Consider the following 22255-nt stretch of genomic DNA (forward strand, 5'->3'; position numbering starts at 1 on the left):
TTTGGGGGGGGGAAGGCAAGATTGCCCAGATGGACCCGCCCCCCCCTCCTGCCCGATGAACTCCTGGTTAGTTAAGTTATAGAGTTCTGGTCTCGAATTGCTTCCGTCCTCTTGAAGTGTAACTGCGATCCTAAAGTATTAGGAAGCTTATCCCATGCGAACCAGTGGGACTTCTGCGTCAACGCGTTAAGGGACTGCATTTTTAAGCTGCCACTTTGGAAGGAGGGGCGAAGGTGCGGAGTATGTCCCACTGGACATAGCCGGACCCTTTCATGGCTAGTAGAGAGCTACTTAGGATCGGGCTAAATGGGCATTGCGGGGAAATGGATTTGAACGGAGGTGTGCAAATGCTCAAACTTCCACGGTGGTCTCGGGAAGCACCTGTGCAGGAAGGAACCTGTCGAAGGCGAAGAGTCTGTCTCATCCAGAAATACATCAAGGTTTGCTTTTCAATCGGGGGGTCGTGGAAATAAATGCCAGCTGGCCATTGAAAGGGTCTCCAGGAGATGGGCAAACTTGGGGGGGGTGTCTGGCCAAGGGACAGCCTCTTGCAGTCTCCCACGTGCAGAGGAGCAAAAACCACAGCAGAGTCCCCCCCCTCCCTTTAAACCTTCCCGCAATCACCTTTATAATTAGGATTATAAATGTGTAGCATAAATGCCACCACCTCGCTCTAATTGCTACGCAAACAGCTTGTTACCGCAGCAGTTGGTAAAATCCTGCAGTCCTAATAAAATTAACCTGGGTTGGTGGGGAGAGAATCTCGTCGAAAGTGTACGCTCTCTAACCAGAGAGGGAGATGCTGGCGCAATCAGACGCATTAAGGCGCAAGCCCCTCGAGGCTTACTCAGAAGTAAATCCCATTGAGCTCAATGGCTTTGACGCCAAAGTAGGTAGGTACAGAGTTTCAAAAAAATAAATAAAATGTCGTAGCAGCAGACAGAAGCCTCTCTGATGGAGACGGCTGGCTGCTGTCGTTACTGCTTTTGAAAACCCCAAGGGTCTTCCTTGGTGTTCAAGTTGAACTCTCCAGGATTCTTTCTGGCAGTTCCTAACGGGATCTGAGTCCGCCACTAGATGGCTGGGTGAGTTTCTGACTCGTAACCTCTTCACAATGGCAATAGGGCAGATTCCCCCAACCTGTAGCAAGAAACCCTGCTATCGATCCGTATGTGTAGCCTACACAGCAGCAGCGTTCACACGTCTGTGTACACGAATTCTCCTGGGCTCCAGCAGGTAACTGGATCTCGTGGTCCCTGAGCCCTCGCTTGCACTTGGTGGTTCCCTCCCTTCGCTCACACATTTTGCCTCTGTATGGCGCTTGGATGTGGTTTCTGGGCCTCAGGATTCTAGTCAGAAACAGAGTGGAGCCCACAAGGGGGATGCGGGATAGCACAGCCTTCTCTGGGCAGTAGAAACGAAAAGCTCCGGCCACGCGGGAGACAGTTGATGTCAGAACGGGTGGCAGTGATAATAAACCATAATGAACATTGTACTGCCTTGGAGAAGACATCGGTTATTAGCCTCAGTTATAATCTGTCAAATGGGAATATTCTCAGCTTGGCTTCCCAGGGTCGGTGTGAAAAGCCAACAAGAAGTAGCAATCATGACGGATGATTTTAAAGTAGCTTCGCTAGAGCATAAGACTCTTGATCTCAGGGTCGTGGGTTAGAGCGCCACGTTGGGCAAAAGATTCCAGCATTGCAGGGGGTTGGACTAGATGACCCTCGGGAGTACCCTTCTACCTCTACAATCCCATGATTCTAGGACATCGGGCTGAGTTTCCACGGGCGCTGCAGTGTGGCTTCTTTTCCAAGATGCATGCATAGGATTGTCACTCTTCAGTGCATTGGCCAGGCCTGATCCAGGCCACGTCAGGCTCCCAACTGTAGGTGCGCTCTTGGCTGGGAGCAAATCTTATTGACCTTAGTGGGGCTTCCTTCTGCGTAGGCATCCGCGTAGGGCCGCACAGTAAGTTCGTGTATGTCCCACTGATTCTAGTGGGATGGGAGACGTGCTTAACTCTTCGACCAGGATGGGGTGTCAAAGCTCTGGTTGGCTTGTACCCACTGAAGGCAGAAGCAAAGACTCCGGCCCTCTCTTTAAACTCAGCTATTATTGATTCCAGAGCTTTTGAGTCGGGTTACTTGAAAGAGTTTCCACCCCTTTCCCCACTCAATATAGAACTATTAAACAGCAGTCGTTACCCTCAAACATCGGTCTTTCATTTTCAGTTCATAAACGATGCAATCCTATACGCATTTAGCTGAGGATAATATCCCATTGACAACTCATGAGGGCTTACTTCTTTTGGGCACAACTAGATTTAGCGAAACTTCCGTCTGTTTCAAGTTGTTTACAGGATCATAGCAGCCCCTAAATCAGACCCCCTAACTCCCAATTAAGTCACCTTGGGGCTTCAGCCGATGCCCCCTTTGCCCGCGCTAGGGGGAAATCCTATACCCACTTCCCTGGCAAGGAAACCCCATTGAACTCCCAGGGGTTTCTATTTGAGTAAGGCTGTTCAGTATAGGATTGCGCTGCGAGGCGCGCAGATGGGACGCAATCCCACCGCAGCCTGGCGGTTACATTTGTTTACTTCTTATCTCATTTCTTACCCCACCTTTCCCCCAAGGAGCTCGAGGTGGCCTACGCGGATCTCCGCCTCCCCAACTGTAACCTCACAACAACCCCGCGTGGTAGGCTAGGCTGAGAGGCAGTGCCTGGCGCAAGGCTCACCCAGGGAACCACGCGTCTGAGTTGGGCAGGGGGAGGCGTGCTCGTTTAGTCTGGCTGCGGCAAATCAACTAGAGTTAATATTTTTACAGCTTGGAAGGTCCCACTTGGCCTTGAAGCTCCGATCTAAGGAGTCGTGGGAAGTGGTGTTTGGTCTGAAAAGACAGCCCTGTATAGGGAAGCTTTTTAATGTTTACTGTTTTATTATATTTTTATATATGTTGGAAGCCGCCCAGAGTGGCTTGGGCAACACAGACAGATTGGCGGGGTACTACTGTTGTTTGTTATTTCCTCTTTTTTTTGGTTTGCAAATGCTTCGCCAAGGTTCCACACCAAATTCTCTCTCTCTAGCCCATTGCTAAAGGAAAATAAAAGCTGTCACTTTGCAAGGACTCAGGCAGCAGCAAACACCCAAACAAAACCACAGCGGAAATGTCCCCGGCCTCCTCGCGGCCACCACACACAGCCGCGCACACGCCGCCTTTGAAAGGGCAGCGGAGCTGGCGCCCGCACCTCTCCGGCAGGCAGCAAAGGCTGTTGTGCGCCCTAGTCTGGCCGGGCAGCGCGCGCGCGTGTGCAAATGTGCCGGGAGAGAGTCCTCTCTTGGAGAGCCCTTTTCATCTTCCGAGGGCTGCCAGCCAGGACAGTCCAGGGGAGCGCTCGATCCTCGAAGCGGGTGTGTGTCAGCAGTCAAAGCACCCTCCTTTCGCTTTTTTTTTTTGGAACCCTATTTGAATCTCAAAACGCTTCCTTTTCTGCATTCAGGCGGCGTGATTAGGAAGCACCTAATTGCAGATCATCAAACCCCTTCCTTCCTCCTTTGGGCTCTCAGCTTGGGGCTTGGGGGCAGCTGGAGATTTGATTCTGAGGCGGGCAGATCAGAGGACAGTCTCTTCCCCCCTCCCCACCCCTCTCCAGCCAACCTACCCAATACAAATAAACAAATCTCTTCCCAGCATGCTGAGGCTGCCCATCTGGGAGCAGAAGGCCGCCCTGTGCAAATACACACACACACACACACACACACAAAACGAAGCCAAAATAATGTCTTCCTAAAAGCACAACTGAAAAGGAGGAAAAAAGGTATGTTTACTAGACCAGCTCCCCACCTAAAAGCTAGGAAAAGATAGGATTATTAGCCCTCACCCACCTTCCCGCAATAAGGCAAGCAGAGAGAGATGCTTTCAAATATTTGGGGTAAAAAAAATCGCTGAACGTTTTATAAATCATTTATAAAGACTCACAGCAGTTTTTTGAAAGCAACGAAAGAATCCCAAAAAGCGATTGTTATACCAAGAACGCGTCTACAAGAACAAAGGCGCTTGTTTTGTTTTAAAACTGTTGTATTTTTTCTTCTTCTTTCCGGAAAGTGGTTTTACACCTTTTTTCTCCGAAGAGTGCCTGTGCAGAACCCCTGCGGACGTCAAACTCTGGAAACACGCAGAAGATAACCCAAAACCTGGAAGAAACGCGAGATATACACACCCACACCCACACATCTGTGTTTAGATGTCACAGCTGCCAAGCGCCAGATCTAAGGGAGCGAAGGAGCCGGGAGGAGACGTTACAGTGCCAAGAAGTTAAATTAATTTAAGAACGAGAAAAATATGGAGGGTGGTGGGGAATAGAGTTCGGCTCTTTGAGCAAACGAGCGCGTTACTCGATTGCATTTGGGAAATTGAGGCGCTGCGCTCTGCGTCTTTGTCCAGCATCTCTCTGCTGGAAGAGAAATGAGAATCTTCTTCTTCTTCCCCAGCCTCCTTTCTTGTCTTTTAGGGACCGTTCCCCAGGGCAACTTTCCCTCTGGCCTCGCCAGATTCCACCCAGCTCGTTGGGCCTGATCCAGAAAATAAATCCGATGCGGGAGCATCTCCTCTTGAGGCTCCCCTGGAGTCGCCTCCAAGTTGAGGCGCTTTCCTCGCGCTCCTCCTTCTCCTCCCTTGCTCTGCCCGGCGAGTTTTCCTCGCCACGCGTGCCCAGCTGCGCCTTAAGTCTCCCCGGCTACTTGGGTCAGGATTTCTGCTCCTCTCGAAGTAATAACGATGGTGTGCTCGAACTGGGCCGATCTGTAACACAGGCAGACGCAGTAAGTGGCCAAGGGGGCAAAGAGTAACCGAGCTTTATTTACTGGTGCAGAGATATAATTTCGAAAGAAAACTACTCAAGGAGGCAACTTCCGCTCTTTCCCCTAGCCTGAGAGAGATAAAACCGATTTAAAACTAAACAACAAACTGCAATTATTATTTTTTAGAAAAGAAAAGTAGGCACCTTTTATTGTCCACGGATACTGCGGTCCATTTGTCCTTTAGGATTCTAAATTCGCAAGATCCTTCCATGAGGATTGGTTCTGTAGCAAAAATAAAACAGAAACGAGATAAGAGTTTGTTCACTGGCCTGCAAGCCAAATATATTCCGGATCCAGGCAAAATGCCCGATATTTTATTTTTACTGTGCGTCCCCCCCCCTCATTGGAAATAGTCTAAAAATAAAACCAAAGAAAGCAGCCCCTAAACTGAGGAGGAGAAAGTGGCTTGAACTTGGTTGTCTTGTTTTTAAAGTGCGAAGAAGGGCATTTTAATCAAGCTTTAATTAAGATCCCCATGGATCATAACAGCCAAAGCGCCAGCCACTCTCCTCCAAACAGCAGATAGGATAGAAATATTAGTTGTTTTTTTTTTTCGCTTTAAGAGCAGGCTTTAAAATGTTCATTAAATCAGCAAAACAACAATTTTCTTATTTTCCTCTAATTGCCGCGCCATTTAGGCCCGCCGTGAGCGCGGAACACATTCCCCCCCCCCCATTCGCCCCCTATGATTGGTATTTAGGATGAAGCTCAGTCGCCAAGGCTACTCAGAACTCAGCAGAGCTCAAAACGAGGGAGCAGCAGCTCTTGGGTCTACAATAAAGGGCATAATCGTTCCCAGAGAAAGAAGGGTGATTAACATTGCATTTTTTTTGGGGGGGGGACACACACACACGCACAGAGACTTTAGATTGTGCTCTTGCGCAAACCCAGCTCCTCAAACCGCGTGGCTTGCCAAAGCGCAGGTCACACCTGTCACTTTGATGGACTGAGGAATTTCCATCTCTTCCCCTCCTCTCTCCCCCGCTTGATTTGTTCCACGCACTTCCGTCGAAACGACCCACCCTGCAGGGCTGTTGGGAGGGTAAACACTCATCTAGGGAAGGGACTCCTTCCTTCCCTCCGGAGGTGGTGGTGGACTCTCCTTCTTGGGAGGGTTTTAAAGGAGTTGAGATTCCTGCATTGCAGGGGGGTTGCGCTGGATGATCCTGTGGGACCCCTTTCTAACTCTACAGTTCTGGGCTGGGGAGCAACGCGCTGCGTAAACTTGGTTTTACTTCCGACGATTAATGCGCGCACATCGATAACAGTAAGAGGCTCCGAGTGTGCTACAGCAGTTGTGACTGGTTGCAACTCACTCTGGCTGGATCGGGGCTAAAATTGGAGAGGGGGGAAGAGGTGGAATTAAAAAATTATATACCCTGTACAAACAAGCAAGCTATGCAGACCGGGGCCAGGGGAACGCACCGAATGCCTTTTAAAACAAAAACAAAAACCTGGCGATTTTGAGTCAATCCGAATAGAATAGAAGGTGGCTCCCCTTTTCGATACAAACCGCAACTAACCTATTGTGAACGCCATGCCCTCTTGCATTAACAAATCGCTTTCGTTCTCTGTGGAGTTGGGAAAAAAAAAAAAGCGTTTCAATTACAAGGGGGAAACTGCGCGGTCGCCCTCAGTAGAGTGTATCTGCAATCCTTTCTGGGGAGCAGAGTTTCTTTTTAATATTTGGCCTGAAAACGAAGCACACCTCACCCATTCCTCAAAAAGGTCCAAATCGCCCTCCGTTAGCCATCCTGCCCATATAGCGAATTATTCCCAATTCGAGACACACTGCAGCCCAATTCGAGCCTGCAGTTGTTGCAACCCTGGAACGCGGTTTGTTACCCTGGTCACCAAAGGCAGTTTTAACCCTCGTTAGCGGGTGGATATCAGTGATGCAGCAAGAGGTGGGGGAGATCAGGAATTAAATCTATTCAGGCTGCTTTGAGTTTTTAACTTAAACCCCACCCCCCAAACACCGTGTTTCAGAATTATTTTTTTAAACTGAAGGTGGAGAAACACTTTGATTTTTTCTTTAAAAATCAAATCAAATCAAAAGCAATCGTTGTCCAAAGGCTAAGTTTTGTTTCCCTTAAACTAGCAAAAGCAAACAGAAGCTTTTCTGAATTAGGAGACACTAACAACAGGGGTAACCAATGTGGAGCCCTCCAGATATTGTAGCTCTCACCAGCACAGCCCCAATGGTCACGGATTATGGGATCTTAAGTCCAATATCCGAAATGAACCTGGAGTAGGATCTCATTGTACGGACACCTGGTTTCTCCCTCAGCACCTTCAGCTGGAAGTATGTAAAGCAATAGGACCTGCTTTGGAGCAATGTGTAAAAATGCTGGAACATGGGGATTGTCTTCTCCTCCTTTCTGTTTGACTCTCTCTGTGTGGTATCAATTCGGATTGTGAGGGTCGAATTCTGGGTTCCCCTCCTAACCCCCACCCCTGCCCACTTCTGTCCTAGTTCTTTGCTTTCCAAGTGCCTATGTAACCAAAAGGGTGAGGTTGGAGCGATTGCCAGGAGTTGAATTTTATTAACAACACTGAGCCCTGGGCATGGTTTTGCTGCTGTACAAAGTTGATTCGCAATTCTATTCGGAGGGGAGACCCACAACAAAGGAAGCGAGTGTCACTCTGCATCAAAGAAAAGTTGGAGCTTCTGATCTGCTTCTGCCACTGCTCACCCCAATGTCAGTAAGAATCTCACAAACGGTACCTTGGAAAAATCTTGTGTCGTCCTTTCTCAGTTCAGCTAAAAAAGTCAAGGGGCCTCTTCTAACTCTATGATTCTAAGGGCAATAGCTACAGGAACCGGAGTCTACTGGGGGGGGGGAACACACACACCTGGACCCTAAATTATGGCTCTTATTTGTCAAATGATACTGAATTACTGGGCAGGGTTCAATTCAGATTATCTTCAAAGCTCCACTCTTAATTTCAGAGAGCCCAGTGTTAAGGGTGAACTTAGCCCATAGTGGGTCCAATGATCAAGAAGGCAGTTTCTGCACATGCTGGAGACGGAAGTAAGGGACAGGTGGGGCTCACCCACCTGGGAAGATAGCCCACCTAAGAGAAGGAACATTCTGATCCTAAACCTCTCCTGCCTTGTGAAATATCTTCCAGAGAAGAAAAGGCTGAGGAGGAAACCTTACCCGTATCGAGAGAGGAGTCCCTAAGATAGTTGGATGGTGGTTTGTATGCCTCCTTCTGGCAACTCCTGCAGCCAAGCTGGTGCCAAACCTATTGCTCTGCTTTCCTTTGGACCACATCAGCGAGTCTTGTTCTCTGGGTAGCTCAGGACCTCTATACAGACTGCCCAGGCTTGCGCCCCGAGGAGGTCACTTTGGTGCTGCTAACACAGTGGTCTGACTTCACCCCTGGAGGTGCACTCCATTGTCTCTCGAGACAGACAGATGCCAACAATAGATTGGTTGCCGCACGAACTTTTGTAAGCAACAGCTTATTTCAGCAGATGCATCAGGGAGAGTAAAAGCACTTCGGCTTGGCACTCCAGGAGAGGCTCCCTGTTTGCGGCCAAAACACTCAAGTCCTATCTGCAGAAATGGAGGCTAAAATACACCGCCTTCGAAATGTCGCCCTGCCACAGCTTTCAGTTAAACAATGGACAGCCTCCCAAAGGGCAACGCAAAAGCTGTGTGTTTCGGCTGTGATCTCAAAGTCCTCCCTTGATGCTGTGGTCACCGGGAATTCAACATGTCTCTGCAAACTCTCCTCACCAGCCTGTTTAGCACGGTAGATGGGAATGGTAGAGCTGACTCGAGCAGTTTCATTGCAGTAACAGATCGTGATGACTGTAAGAAAATCCTTCAGCCTACGTTTTCCAGAAGGTAGTGAGACTTGGGGTAGTCCCAATGTTATTGGACTTTTAATTCCTAATCATTGGTCATGCTGGCTAGGGCTGATGAGAGTTGTAATCCAACAATTATCTGGAAGGCACGTTGGCCACCCTGCGCTAGAGTCTTGCAACACGTCAAAATGTTAAAACAACCAGATACCTCATGCAACATCCCCCACAACCAAACTAACTCCCAACAGTAGACAACCCCTTCAATCTAAAGCAGGGGTAGCTAATGGAAGGGCCTTCTTACCGTGATGTCAAACGTCCAGGTGGCTGTGGAAGTAAGATCCTATCCCATGACCAACAAAGTTAGGGGGTATACTCAGAAATCAGATGTTACAGAGCAAAACTCCCTGGCTACTGATTACATTGGCTGTGGCTGATGGGAACTGGAGTCTGTTTGGAGGTGGGGAGACCAGCAAACAAAATGCAACCCTGGAAACTGTTGAGATCAGTAATGCATCAGGGGTTTGTGTTTTTGTTGTTGTAATTTTAACAGTTTCGCTCAGCCAGGGGTGCTGCTAGATATTTAAAACGATTCAGGGTACAGACCCATGATGAAAATGTGCACATGCTAATTTATATGTATCGATGCAAGATCAGGTCTCTCTGAGCACATTAAGGTGGCTGGGGTCTCGCCTGCGCAGAGCTTTGCAGCGGGCCTGGGAGTCCCTATATGCAAAATAAACATGAATACAAATAAGGGCAGGGCAAGGTAGGAGATATAGGGCCCAGCATAAAAGAGGCAGGGCTCACAGGTCTTAGACTACTCCCCAAGAACACCCATGAAAACAACCCCCAGTGCCTTTTGATACATGCAGGCTTGTGGCAATTGTGCCGGACGTGACGAGTGCAGACTTCAGCTTTTCCTCTTAGGTAAATGTGGTTGGACTACAACATCCATCATTCCTGGCTACTGGCCATGCTCATTGGGGCTGATGGGAGTTGTAGTCCAACAACCACACTGGCTGTCTTAAGACTATTTCCCACTTCTTTTTTAAGCTGGAAAGGAGGAGCACATCTCCTGCACGTGAACACTCAAGTGCGAGGCTCGTGAACCGATGATGGAGGGACCTTCTTACCATGATGCCAAACTTCCGGGTGGCCGTGGAAGTAAGATCCTATCCCATGCCCAACAAAGTAGGGGCACACTCGGAAATCATTCTGACGGGCTATGTGGCTTTAAAGGAGAGCAAAAGTGAAAGCATTTAACGGGAAAGAAAAAGAAACTGCAGAATTCAAAGAATGAATCAAACATTAAATCTCTTCAGAAACGTATTCACGCTTGTTTCAATTAACCCATTTAGGGACTTCCCTCGGTTCAGTATATTTCAGTGCTGCAAGTTCAGTGCGGGTTAAACTACGTTCTTTGAGCAATGTGACCATTCTGTCACATTTCCAATGTGGCTGGGTGCTTCCCAAGTGCTTACCTACGGGACAGCAAACACTGTCTTTAAAAAGATCATGGCCTCCCATAAAAAGCTCTCTGCCCCAGGAATACACAATAAGGTGGGTAACTTCAGCGGTTAGCTTTCGGGCTTCGGAAGACAAGAGAGGAATCTTCCTTTCACAGGGTAATCCTGGTACTAAAAAAACCAGACAACCCTTTAAAAGCAAAGTAATAGTTACAGGTGGGTAGCCGTGTTGGTCTGCCATAGTCAAAACAAAATCGAAAATTCTTTCTAGTAGCACCTTAGAGACCAACTGAGTTTGTTCCTGGTATGAGCTTTCGTGTGCAGGTATCTGAAGAAGTGTGCATGCACACGAAAGCTCATACCAGGAACAAACTCAGTTGGTCTCTAAGGTGCTACTAGAAAGAATTTTCGATTTTGTTTAAGCAAAGTAATGTTTATCATGGGACTGGCATAGGGTAGCTAAGCAGGCAATGCTTTTTAAAGTTCCACCAAGCATCAGATCAGTGCGAGCATTAGTGCCAAGCTGAAAGAAAACCCCCAAATCATTTATTCTACAAATCCAGGCACATATCGGGAGGGGGGCACAAATGCTATTTTGATAGCCCCCTATGAGATGCTCCCTTGTACAGAGTCGGCCCATTGGTTCCATCTAGCTCAGTAACATCAGCTCCAACCAGCAGCCAGCTCTCCAGGGTCTGCTGAGATCCTTTTAATTGGAGACTTAATGTGTATCCTTCAGCACACAAAGGAGCCTGCCTTAAAACGAAGCCATTGCCCCTCCCCAAAGCAAGCTCTTTCGACTCCGAGAAGTACATCTGATATTAATAAAAACCAAATTGTTATTCTCCCCGAAGGCCGTCATCACAGCAAATAGGCATGGTTGAGCACCTCTCTCCTCAGGTGCCATTTTAATGCATTTGGACGGAAATGCAACACAGGGCCACATTGCAGCCACCACAATTGCCGAGTGGACAAAACCTTTAGGTTGCATTCCCAAGCACTTTTAAACGGCCAAGTTTACATGTGGAGTTAACACCGGAAAATTAATATGTCTTTTTTTTAAATAGAAAAGGTCAATATTTTCCCAGAGTAGAACACAAATTTTCACAGGCTGGCAATTTGCAGTTTCCACAGCATTAAGATTCAAGGTACAACCCACAAAAAACCTGGTTCAGTGAGGGTGGTTTGAGGGATCTTTTATATTGGGTACTTGGGTAAACTTATATTGTCCATTATAACAGGCTGGGAGTAAAAGGAGTAACTAACGGCAAATGCCGTTAAGTTCAAGAGAAGCATCTGAAATAAGCATGGCTCTTGGAAGTGAAACATACTACATCAGAGGGTACCGTATTTAATCTGGCCATAGAACATAGATGAAATGTTGCAGTACATTCTCACCTTATAACAGGAGTGCTTCATTTCGGAGTTCAAGCCAAACCAATTGACTCCTTGCTCCGTTATATTGTGTTTTTATTCATTTCAGTGTTTGGGCTGCAGTGCCTAATCAGTGTGAAATATATTTTCACATTTCCCTATTTTTATACATGGCAGATGGCTGACATGTTTTGCGGAACAGAGACGGAGGTCTTCAATCAGAAGACTCTTTAGCAACTCTTCCTGGAATTTAAGAACACCACTATCACCACTTAAAAGGGAATCACATGGAATGAAAGTGGATTGGATGAAAGTTTAGGGTCCCACTTGCTCCAATTCCTGATCCACAAAAGCCTCACTTAAGAGATGCATTGCATCACCATAGAGACAACAAATGGCTGTTGTAGTTTCCTACGACACGGACGTGGGTGGTGCTGTGGTCTAAACCACTGACCCTCTTGGGCCTGCCGATCGGAAGGTTGGCGGTTCAAATCTGCACGACGGCGTGAGCTCCTGTTGCTTTGTCCCAGCTTCTGCCAACCTAGCAGTTCGAAAGTACGCCAGTGCAAGTAGATAAATAGGTAGCACTGTGGCAGGAAGGTAAATGGTGTTTCTGTGAGCTCTGGTTTCCATCACGGTGTTCTGTTGCACCAGTAGCGGTTTAGTCACGCAGGCCACATGACCTGGAAATCTGTCTGTGGATGAAGGCTGGTTCCCTTGGCCTGAAAGCAAGATGAGTGCAGCACCCCATAGTTGCTTTTGACTGGATGTAACCATCCAGGGGTCCTTTATCTTTACCATTTACTCTTGAAATGAGCTCAGTAATATGTCAGTGTATATATGGAAGGCATGAGAGACTGCATTCATAAACCCTGCCATGTATATACTTTTGATGTGGAAATGTTGCAATTACCTCTCTTAACAGAGTCATCATCCTGTGTTATTTGCAGTGGGCATGTGATAACTAACACACACCCCCCCCCTCAGTTTTCAAATGTAATTCGTTCAAAAACCAAGGTACAAAGTCTACAAATTTAAATTGAAAATTGAGAAACACTCAGCGGAAGCTGTTCAACTTCCGAGGCGCGTTCAAAAACGGAGGCACTTACTTCTGGGTTTTTGGCATTCAAGTTCCAAAATGTTCGTCAATGGAGACGTTCGAAAACCGAGGTAGCATTGTAAATATTAACACTTTTCACAGTACAATAAAAGGCAAGCTAGTTACACACACACACAAAAATAAGAGAATAAAAGAACTGAGAAAAGATAGAAGAGACAGAAAAATACAGGATCCTTTCTCACAAACATATCTTAATTTTTGTCCCATCCAGAAAAAGGGGTGTCCTTCCTGCTCTCGCCTGGGGGTGCCCCTCTCTTCTACCAGCCTCTCACCCTTTGAGATATCCCCTTCCCTGTCTCTCACACAGGGACTTTGATTTCCACATAGTTTATGAGCTTAGCAGAAGCCCAAGGGTCGAGGCATTTATTTTATTTTATTTTGAAAAAAGTTGACTATACTTGCCGGTTTGATTTCAAATAAATCGCCCTATCTGCCCGCGAAGGTGAGGACTTGATTCCTTCCTCTGGGTCTATTTACATGCAGCTTTTGTTGCATCTGCCCACACATTTGCCCCATTGCTCAAGAATGTGCTGCCACTACAATAGCGCTGCCATTACAGTGAATGGCACCCCAGAGCTGGAAAGTGGAAGAGTGAAGAACTAGGTCAATAACTTTTAATGTTGCTCACAGATAACACCTTGAATGGATTTTTTTTTTTTGAACAGGCCCTATAGATTAGCTACTGCTTGCCTACCACACCAACAAAAAAATCTTTAGCTATTACAGTATTTTGTTTGATTCTGGAGCACAGCAGAGTATAGATCTCAAATGTATGATAGCTCAAATGTCTTTATGGATCTCCTAAATACTCACAGGGAGTTAAGTAATGACACAAAGAAGCAGGAACATGGAAGTTAAAAGAGTTTTCTTTTCTTTTCCTTTTTTAAAAAAATCTCACTAGGATTTGAGAGGTGTTGTTTTTTTTTTTTATAAAAAAACGCAATTGTTTCACTAGAGTCACAGAAAAGAGAAGTAGAAATGAGAAGCTAGGAAGTTAGGTTTTCTCACTTAACGCATAAAAATGAACAGAAAAAAGAGATAAGAACAAGTGATTCATTATCGCCCCCCCCCCCCCCCCCGTGAAGCACCAAGCCTTTGTATATCTCTCTGTTTTTCTCCCAGTGTGTGTACTTGCTGGTGCCAAAATAATTTAATCAATTTTCTATTTGGGTTTGCCTGACTTTTTCTTCCTGCTTATCTTGAGACACTAAGGAAGACTGGCTTTACTCTAAAGCAGCAACAGAAGTCCGCCGCCCCTTCCCAGTAAATTTTAAAAAGGAAATTGAAAAAGAAGCGGAAGAGAAGAAAATACTTAAAAGAAAGGAATGGGTGGAGAAAAGGAGAAGCAAAGAATAAGTAAGATGAGCTCTACCAGGAAGTAAAATAACTTTAACTGTTTAAAACTGGAGAAATGGAGAAAGAAGTGGTGAAGGGAAAACAAGAAATGCAAAAATCGGGGGTAGGGGGGAGATTATAAAAAGGGGAGACAAAGAAGAAAATATAGTTATAAAAGGGGAAACCAGCGAAATTGACAAAATATTAGTAGAAATGGATAAATTAAAAGAGGTGTGGGAAAAGGAGACAACAGGGCAGGTAAATAGTCAAAGCTGGGGGGGAAATGTAAGAGAAATGAACTTAGAAAATGTTGCCTATAAGGATAAAAGAAAATTACTGTAAGTTAGTATGCAAATGGTATTTAACACCAGTAAGATTAAATAAAATAAACAAGGAATATTTGGTGCTATGTCGGAGGGGAATTATGTTCACATGTGGTGGGGGTGTAAATATGTGCAATTTTTTTTTAAAGGGTGTTTAAGGAGATAACAGAAATCACTGGGTTAAAGCTGACCAAAAGTCCAGAGGTAGCATTATTATCAATTTACGATGGGGTGGAAGGTTTTCAGGCTTTGGAAGGACTTGCTCACAAATTTATTGACAGCTGCACGTGTTATGATAGCTAGGAAATGGAAGGGGCAAGCAGAATATAAAATGGAAGAATGGTATAAAGAGGTGTGGGATATAGCTATTAATGACAAATTAACATACACTATTAAGGTAAGACGGGGAATATGCTGGAGAAATGATTCTGAGGAGATATGGAAGGTACTTTTAGAATTTGTATCGTTAAAATGGAAATGGGTCAAACCATCACAAGAGGTGTTGAAATTTTGGGAGGTTGGATAGTTATAATGGAATGGTCTCGGGGGTGGGGTGCACATTTTTATTTATTTTTATTATTACTTTGTTAAAATAAAAATTTAAATGTAATTTAAAAAACAAACCCAACATTGTATTTTCACTCAAAATATAGTCTGTTGTCTGAAATATATATACATACATTATTTAAATCAATCAAAGCAAAACAGCTGGCTAAAGCATGGGCTTCTAATTATCATCACTACTTAGATGATCATCTAAGGATGTAAATGTGTAATCCATTCATTTGGGCAGAGTTTCTAATGCATGTCTGAAATGCCCATTCAGAACAGTAGAAATTTGATACTACTGCATGTAATATTGTGAAAGGTGCCAACAATACAGTATATTGCACATCCATACTGCATTGTGTTTCTGCCAGTGACGCCTCTGATACCGATTGGCTGAGCCGGTGTGATAGCATGGAATATTGTTTACAAACCTGCTAGATGCTGGGAAAGCAAAGCTGTCCATGTTTGCAGTTCTGCTTCTATGGAGGAAGGGAAGGTTGCTAGTTTGGCTGGGATTAAACCGCACACACTGGCCCTAGGGAAAGAAGAAGTTTTGTGTGGCAGGGTGAGAAGAAATATCGGGAAGTAGGGAAGCTGGGATCTCAGAGACAAGCTGGCTGAGTAGGCAATGTGCAAAGTAGGCAATGAACAAGAAGCTGAGTAAAGAGGAGGAGACAACAGCATGAAGGGCAGAGGGGAAGGAGATCCGAAAAAGTCTCACAACATTTTAAGATCAGAGCAGGCTTCCAATGGGAGAAGAGGGGAGAGGGACAGAAATGTTAGAGGGACACTGGAGAAAGAGACACAAAATAGTCAGGAAAGCGTGGAGTGAAAGAAACAATGGGAAGTGGGGACATGAAGAAAGGAAAGTCAAAGAGAAAGCACAATCAGCCACACCCTCATACTGAGTGCAAGGGCAGAAGACAAGTGGAAAGGGAGCTGTGGAAGGCAGATGCCTGGGAGGAAATGAAGCATGGGGTTTTGAGATCTAAAATGTAGACTAAGGCTGCACTAATTTTTTTTTTTGGGGGGGTTGGATTTTCGGAGCAGAAAAGCAGCTCTGGAGGACACATGTTCTTCAAACGTTGGACCTTTTTGTTTACTCGGGTTTACTTTTCTTCACTGCCCCCCTCAACAATTGTTTCAGCATCTTTAATAAATAAAATCAATTTGTCTCGACAGGAAGCATTACTCTCACTCTGTTCAGACAAATATGTCACAAATATGCAAATGCCTCTGCCTCTTCGCAGATTCCCTTACAGCTACCAAATACAGAGGAGCTTTCCTGGGGAAATGGAAGAATGCAAATGCTTTTAGACTTCATCCTTTATCCTGTATCCTTTAAGAGTTAGGTAGAAGCCAGATTTCTGCAAGTTGTGGTTTTCCAATCACTACATATTGTGGCCTAACAAATCCCCCCCCAAAAAACCAACACCACCCCTGGAGGTAAAACCACACAAATCTCCCTATTGGCTGCAAGACAGAAGTCTGGTTTTATTTCATTGCAAAGATGCCCTATGCCTTGTTACTGCCTGAAGGTCTGTGATGTAACAGAATGCTTATATGTTTTGACTTTAGTATTTGTATTCTGCTTTTCTGAACAACACTGAGCTCAAAGTGGCTCACAATAACACAAAACAATGAGCAGAGATAATTGTACCACATGCCAATAATGCTTCTTTCTAACAAGCTAAGCTGCTAGCACGAAGAACTTACAGGTGGGGCTGTATTCTGTTGCTGGAAACAGATATAGGCTGGATCTACACAGATTTTTAAAAACGCTATGAAAATGCTTTTTAAAAAAATGTTGTAAAATATACATGGAATTTGCCATTAGCTCATCAGCGCCTGTGTGTCCTATACAGACACACAAGGAACTACAACTATTGTATTGGTGAGAAGCTATTAGACATAAGAATATGAGAATAATGTGGGGTGTCTGTGTACAAATGGCAGAATGGGGGGTTGTGATTAGGGCATGTGAATAGGCAATGGGGGAAGAGTAGGTACAACAAACATACACCCACATTTTTTATTTCCTGTTGTGATTTCACGGACATTTGGTGAATATTCTAGTAGTTTGCAGGTGTCTTTCACCACGGGGCACTCAGGATGTGAGCCACAAAACAGCTGGGAAGTCAGCATTCCTGAGCTCAGTGCCAAATGGCTCTAAGCCAGGGTTGGCCAAAGTGGTGCCCACGGGTGCATATGCACTCAACGAAGTCTTCCCTGGTGCCCACCATGTCCCCTCCCTCCCTGTGCTGAGTTTAGACTTGAAATAAAGCATTCAAGGGCCATTTTGATTTGCCTCTTTAACCAAGCCTTGGCCTGATTGACATCCGATGCCCTTTTAAATGTGTTGTGGAAGGGAGGATTACTGGTTTATTTCTGTTCTTATTTTTATTATGTATTTTGTGTTTTTCATATTGGAATTTTATGTTGTGAACTGCCCTTAGATCTACAGGTATAGGGCAGTACACTACTACTACTACTACTACTAATTTTGCAACCAACAGAATAGGTTTCAGTGCGTGTACGGTTTTGGGCTGTGTAGGATATCCATGGCAGTTTAAGGGGAGTGGGTGGCACTGCGGTCTAAACCCCTGAGCCTCTTGGGCTTGCCGATTGGAAGGTCAGAGGTTCGAATACCCATGACAGAGTGAGCTCCCGTTGCTCTGCCCCAGCTCCCGCCAATCTAGAAGTTCGAAAGCATGCCAGTGCAAGTAGATAAACAGGTACAGCTGCAGCGGGAAGGTAAACGGCGTTTCCATGCACTCTGGCACTTCTCACAGTCCTCCGTGCACCAGTAGCAGTTTAGTCAAGCTGGCCACATGACCCGGAAAGCTGTCTGCAGACAAACACGAGCTCCCTCAGCCTGAAAAACGAGATGAAAGCCGCATCCTATAGTCGCCTTTGACTGGACCTAGCCGTCCAGGGGTCATTTACCTTTACCATGGCAGTTTCTCTGATTTGCAAATATGCCATGGGCCGAAAAAGGATGATACCCCTCCAATAACACATCTTAAAGGGGTCATGGAAAGCATTAAAACCAATAGTTTCTTTTTCATTGTGAGACCTACCAACTGAAACTTTCGGGTGCTTTACGGTTCTAAAAACCATCCTATCAACCAGTGGGTTGTTCATATTCCTATTCACAGTTCTCTGGAGAGATGAATTCAGGTTCTCTAAAGCCCAAGAGTAACAACACACAGTTCTGATGGACCACAGAACCACCACTAAGAGCTTGCCTACTTTACAAGCCGGTTGCAAGCCAGCAGTGAGCAGAAGTTAATGTATAAATAGTCAAAACCACCAGTGTAGTACACTTCTGAGGTGCAGATCCCATGCAGCATCTATGCTGACAATAGAGAGATGGGCATCTGCCTAAGTGAGGTCTCATGCTGTGCAACTGTGCTGCAAATTACACCTGACTGAAGAGGGACAAATTTTCCCTCCTTGGCTTACCACAGAAAACAATCCTTGCCTGCTCTCCCCTGTTGGAAAGATGAGATCTGACTCATCTTTTTCTTCTATTGTAGTTTGCAGTTCGGTTCCAAATGTTTGTACAAGCTTATCCCAGACCAATTCTTTGGGTGTTACTTGCATTCAGACAAAACCTCCCCATGTTTTTTTTTATTAATTATTTTTAGACAAGAGTGGGTTCATCTGAAGAACTTTAACTGTACTGGGCTCAGGCGGCCAAGACACATAGGTCATTGCTAGCCTGTCATTTAACTGACAGGACAGCAGTAATGAAAGCTTAAGGTTGCCAGGGAAATATAATCCGAACAGAGAAATCTGGTGTGTGTACAACCTTTGCGCAGAAATCGCGCTGTTAAACCATCCCCATACTCTGTATGCCCAAAGATTCTGGGTTTGTGTTAGCTTATTCTTAATATGTAATTAAGGCAGCACCCCTGCTGTCTTAAAAAGGGGGGAATGCCACCAAAACCAAAGGGTGAAGTGGGGGAAAGGTCTGTAGAAGAAACTGTCACCCACTGATCTTACCTTGTATATGTTAAAGCAGGCATCCCCAAACTTTGGCCCTCCAGATGTTTTGGCCTACAACTCCCATGATCCCTAGCTAACAGGTCCAGTGGTCAGGGATGATGGGAATTGTAGTCCAAAACATCTGGAGGGCCGAAGTTTGGGGATGCCTGTGTTAAAGGCTGTTAAGTCACCCTGGACCTTGGGCATACTACGGACATAGTCTAATGTATGTATGTATGTATGTGGTGTTCTGTGTTGTTTTTATGGGATGGCATCCAATTTCACTGTACTGTACAATGACAATAAAGAAATATTATCTTAATCCTATTGTGCCTGTACTAAAGACAGAAAATTCCCACCAGCCTCTATAGAGCCACGATCCTTCTTTATTCTCTGACATGGAGTCTGAAAGAATGCCCCGGTGTGTTGCCTGTGCACAAGTGTATGTGTGGTGGGGGGAGAAAACAAGGCCTATTGAGCCTTTGGGAGTCCACTTGCAGGCACCGTGTCCATGTTGGCACTGGATCCTTCCCCATCTATGGTAGCATCCAACCAAGTTGTCCTATTAGCGTGAAGTCAGGACTTCCTCTTCTTTCCGCCCTTGTGGTGTGTGGCCCAAATCTGTGCTGGAGTATTGGGTGGTGGTGGTAACACAGAACAGATGTGTGCAGGTGGGGGAATATGGGAAGAGAGGAGAAGAGAGACCCCTAGCATAGGCAGATGTTCTTGTACTAAGGAGACAACTTAATTCAATTCCATGGGTGGAATTCACCATAGTGCTATGTGGGGTGTAAGTGTAGGGAACAAGGCCTGGTCACGCAATAAGACTCCCCACCCACCCACTACACCTGTTCTTGGTTCCCCCCCCTCAAACTCCCAGAACATATTTAGAGGTATGGGGGGCTTGGGGGAGAGAAGGGGCAAACTCCTTTGCACGAGTGGACCTTGTTCTGCACACACAGCAACGTAGCTGAACCCCAACCTTTATAAACACAACATAATCAATCTTCAAACCACTCCTGGCTACTGTGTTCGTAAATTGCCTACCATCAATTTCATGGCAGAAAATTCATTATCGTGCCTCTTTTGAGAACTATGGTCAGATAGAAAAGTTGCCTTAATTAAGCAGAATCAGGGTCAGCAGCTCTTTGTCTACTGTAACTGCACAAGACAAATGATGATGAGCCCAAATTGCAGGCAAAAAGATTTAATAAAGAACCTTATGTCCAGAAGAGTAGTGGTTGCAGCAGCAGAGGTTGGCTTAAGGATGTGGCGATATCTCCATCCACAGAGACCTTAAAAGCCAAGGTTGAATAGTGTTGGGTTGTTCCAGGAGGACTGTGTGAGCAAAGTCCTTGAGTTGTTTCCTGCTTCATGTCATACTGGAGTTCTGGGCATGATGCTATTTGAACTAAGATGCTTTGATATGAGATTGTAACTTCTGATAAGGAGTTGTACTTGGTAACTCGGCAGGATGTAGACCTGCTGATGGACCAGTCTGTAAGAGCACTTTCTTGCCTAAGGACTTCTTTGGTCTTTTTAGGAAGGACCACATTCCATGTTCCATAGCTTATAAAGGAATTAGATCTTGCAGTGTGCCCGATGCGCTCCATGTCATTGAGAATCTTTCTTATAGAGGTGCCACTTCACCACCCAATTTAAAAAATGATGGTGCAGTAAATTTCTAGATAGCTCTTCCCGTTGTTGTTTTTTAACCTTAGCTTCTTTTATTTTCATTTTGTGTTGTGTTATCACTTTGCATACTCCTACATCAAGGCAACCAATAAGCACAAATAAATTTAGGCGGTAGGCAGAGATGACTATACAAATAATCCAGCACCTCTCCTTTTAGAAAGAAGGCAAATCAGCACTGCGAAATTCAACTGAACTTAACATTTATTTCAAAGGCCAGTGTCTGTTTAAGCTGATCAACAGCACAAACTAGGTTCCTTCTGCATTTTCCTCCATTCATGACTTTGCACTTCAATTATTTTTTTGCACACAGTTCTGCCGATGGCTCTGGCATTATGGCGCTTCATAAAGATACAATGGCACTTTGCAAGCCTAGTCCTGCAAGATGCTTAGCTTCTTCCAATTTTGCAGGTGTTGGAATAGATGCTAAAAGCCATTTATTTACCCAAAGCCAACCAGTAAAACCATGGATGAGCTGGAAACCTGGACCCAGATTTCCTAGGACAAAACCCAACTGTTTTTAATGTCCGTTAGGCCCCAAGGTCCTTTTGTCAGTTAGTGGACACGTGAAAGCCAGCATTTAAAGATAACAACAACAACAACAACAACAACAACAACAACAACAACAACTCATCGGGGAGAGGCAGAGCTGTAGAGCTGCAAGTGTGGGAAAAAGGCCTCTCACAGCACACTTTGAAATCCAGTGCTACGCATCGTGGACTGCTCTGTGTTCTAGGTTTAAGTGACAACTAGGGATGGGAGACAGTTTGCTTCTGTTCGCCTTTTAGTGCAATCCTGTTTAATTCACACTTCCTGAAAAAAATATACAAACAATACATGAACACATGAATTTTAGGATGTGGTTCTCCAAACAAAGAAAAACGTGTGTATTAGGAGGAATATGGATTGAAATGCCGACACGTTTCTGTGAGGACTTTTTCTTTCTTTCTCTTTCTTTCTTTCTTTCTTTCTTTCTTTCTTTCTGAATTCACAAACTGTTGCAAAAATCGTACCAAATCTGTACTAAAAGATGGGGGAAATGAGAAACAGAGAGAAAACAAAACTAGCAGATTCACCCATCCGCAGTGATGACTAGAGAGGAGATGTTGAAAGATACCATCACCCCTTTCTCCACTTGGGATCCAGTAGAAGGAAAAGTGACAGCAAGTGTCATTGATGTGCCACAGAAAGAGGAAGGACGAGAGCTTTCTCCAAAATGTTTCTCCTGGGATGGAATCAGGAAGATTGGTTTGGGGCTTGAAAGTCAAATGAAAAAAAGCTATGCCCCAGAAAGCTTTTTCTTCCTTCAAAATTTTGTGTGACCCTAGCGAGCCACCGGAGTCTAGATGTTCAAGGTGCGAGTGTGACAAATGTGTTTTGAAGGAAAACTTTGGGAAGAGATGCTGAACTTGTAACCCCTCAACAATGAACTGGGTGAAAGAAATCTCGACTGAAGTAGGCAGTGACAAAGATTCACAATTACCTCCTTGCCTTCTTTTCTTGGCTGAAATAAAAAGTAGCAGCTAGGAGAAGATTAGTCGATAAAGCTGGGAGAGAAGGTGCTTATGGCCTGGGAGAACACAGAAAGATCTGGTGCTCTGATTCTGTTATGGACTCAGTGTCTTTCCAACTGAGAAAGCCTGAATATTGTGGGGCAGACTTGGGAGAATGGAAGAGGACAACAGTTAGGAAATGGATTTGAACCCCTTGCATACACAAGACCTT

At 45.2% G+C, this 22255-nt stretch overlaps 1 protein-coding gene across 3 annotated transcripts in view; it reads right to left on the reverse strand.

Annotated features, from left to right (window-relative positions):
- Window positions 1-4367: 4367 nt before the first annotated feature.
- METAP1D (methionyl aminopeptidase type 1D, mitochondrial) overlaps window positions 4368-22255 on the reverse strand; it is a 94154-nt gene continuing 76266 nt past the window's right edge. For 2 of the 3 annotated variants that reach the window (XM_033168112.1, XM_033168108.1), the window contains 4 exons: window positions 9815-9912; window positions 6385-6432; window positions 5005-5083; window positions 4368-4802 (listed from right to left, as the gene is read on the reverse strand). In XM_033168112.1, coding sequence (XP_033024003.1) covers window positions 4724-4802; window positions 5005-5083; window positions 6385-6432; window positions 9815-9912 — 304 coding nt within the window. In that variant the 3' untranslated portion in view covers window positions 4368-4723. The remainder of the gene's footprint in view (window positions 4803-5004; window positions 5084-6384; window positions 6433-9814; window positions 9913-22255) is intronic. The other variant, XM_033168109.1, reaches the window with a different exon arrangement.

Source organism: Lacerta agilis, chromosome 1 (assembly GCF_009819535.1).
Source record: "Lacerta agilis isolate rLacAgi1 chromosome 1, rLacAgi1.pri, whole genome shotgun sequence".
Lineage (NCBI taxonomy): Eukaryota > Metazoa > Chordata > Lepidosauria > Squamata > Lacertidae > Lacerta > Lacerta agilis.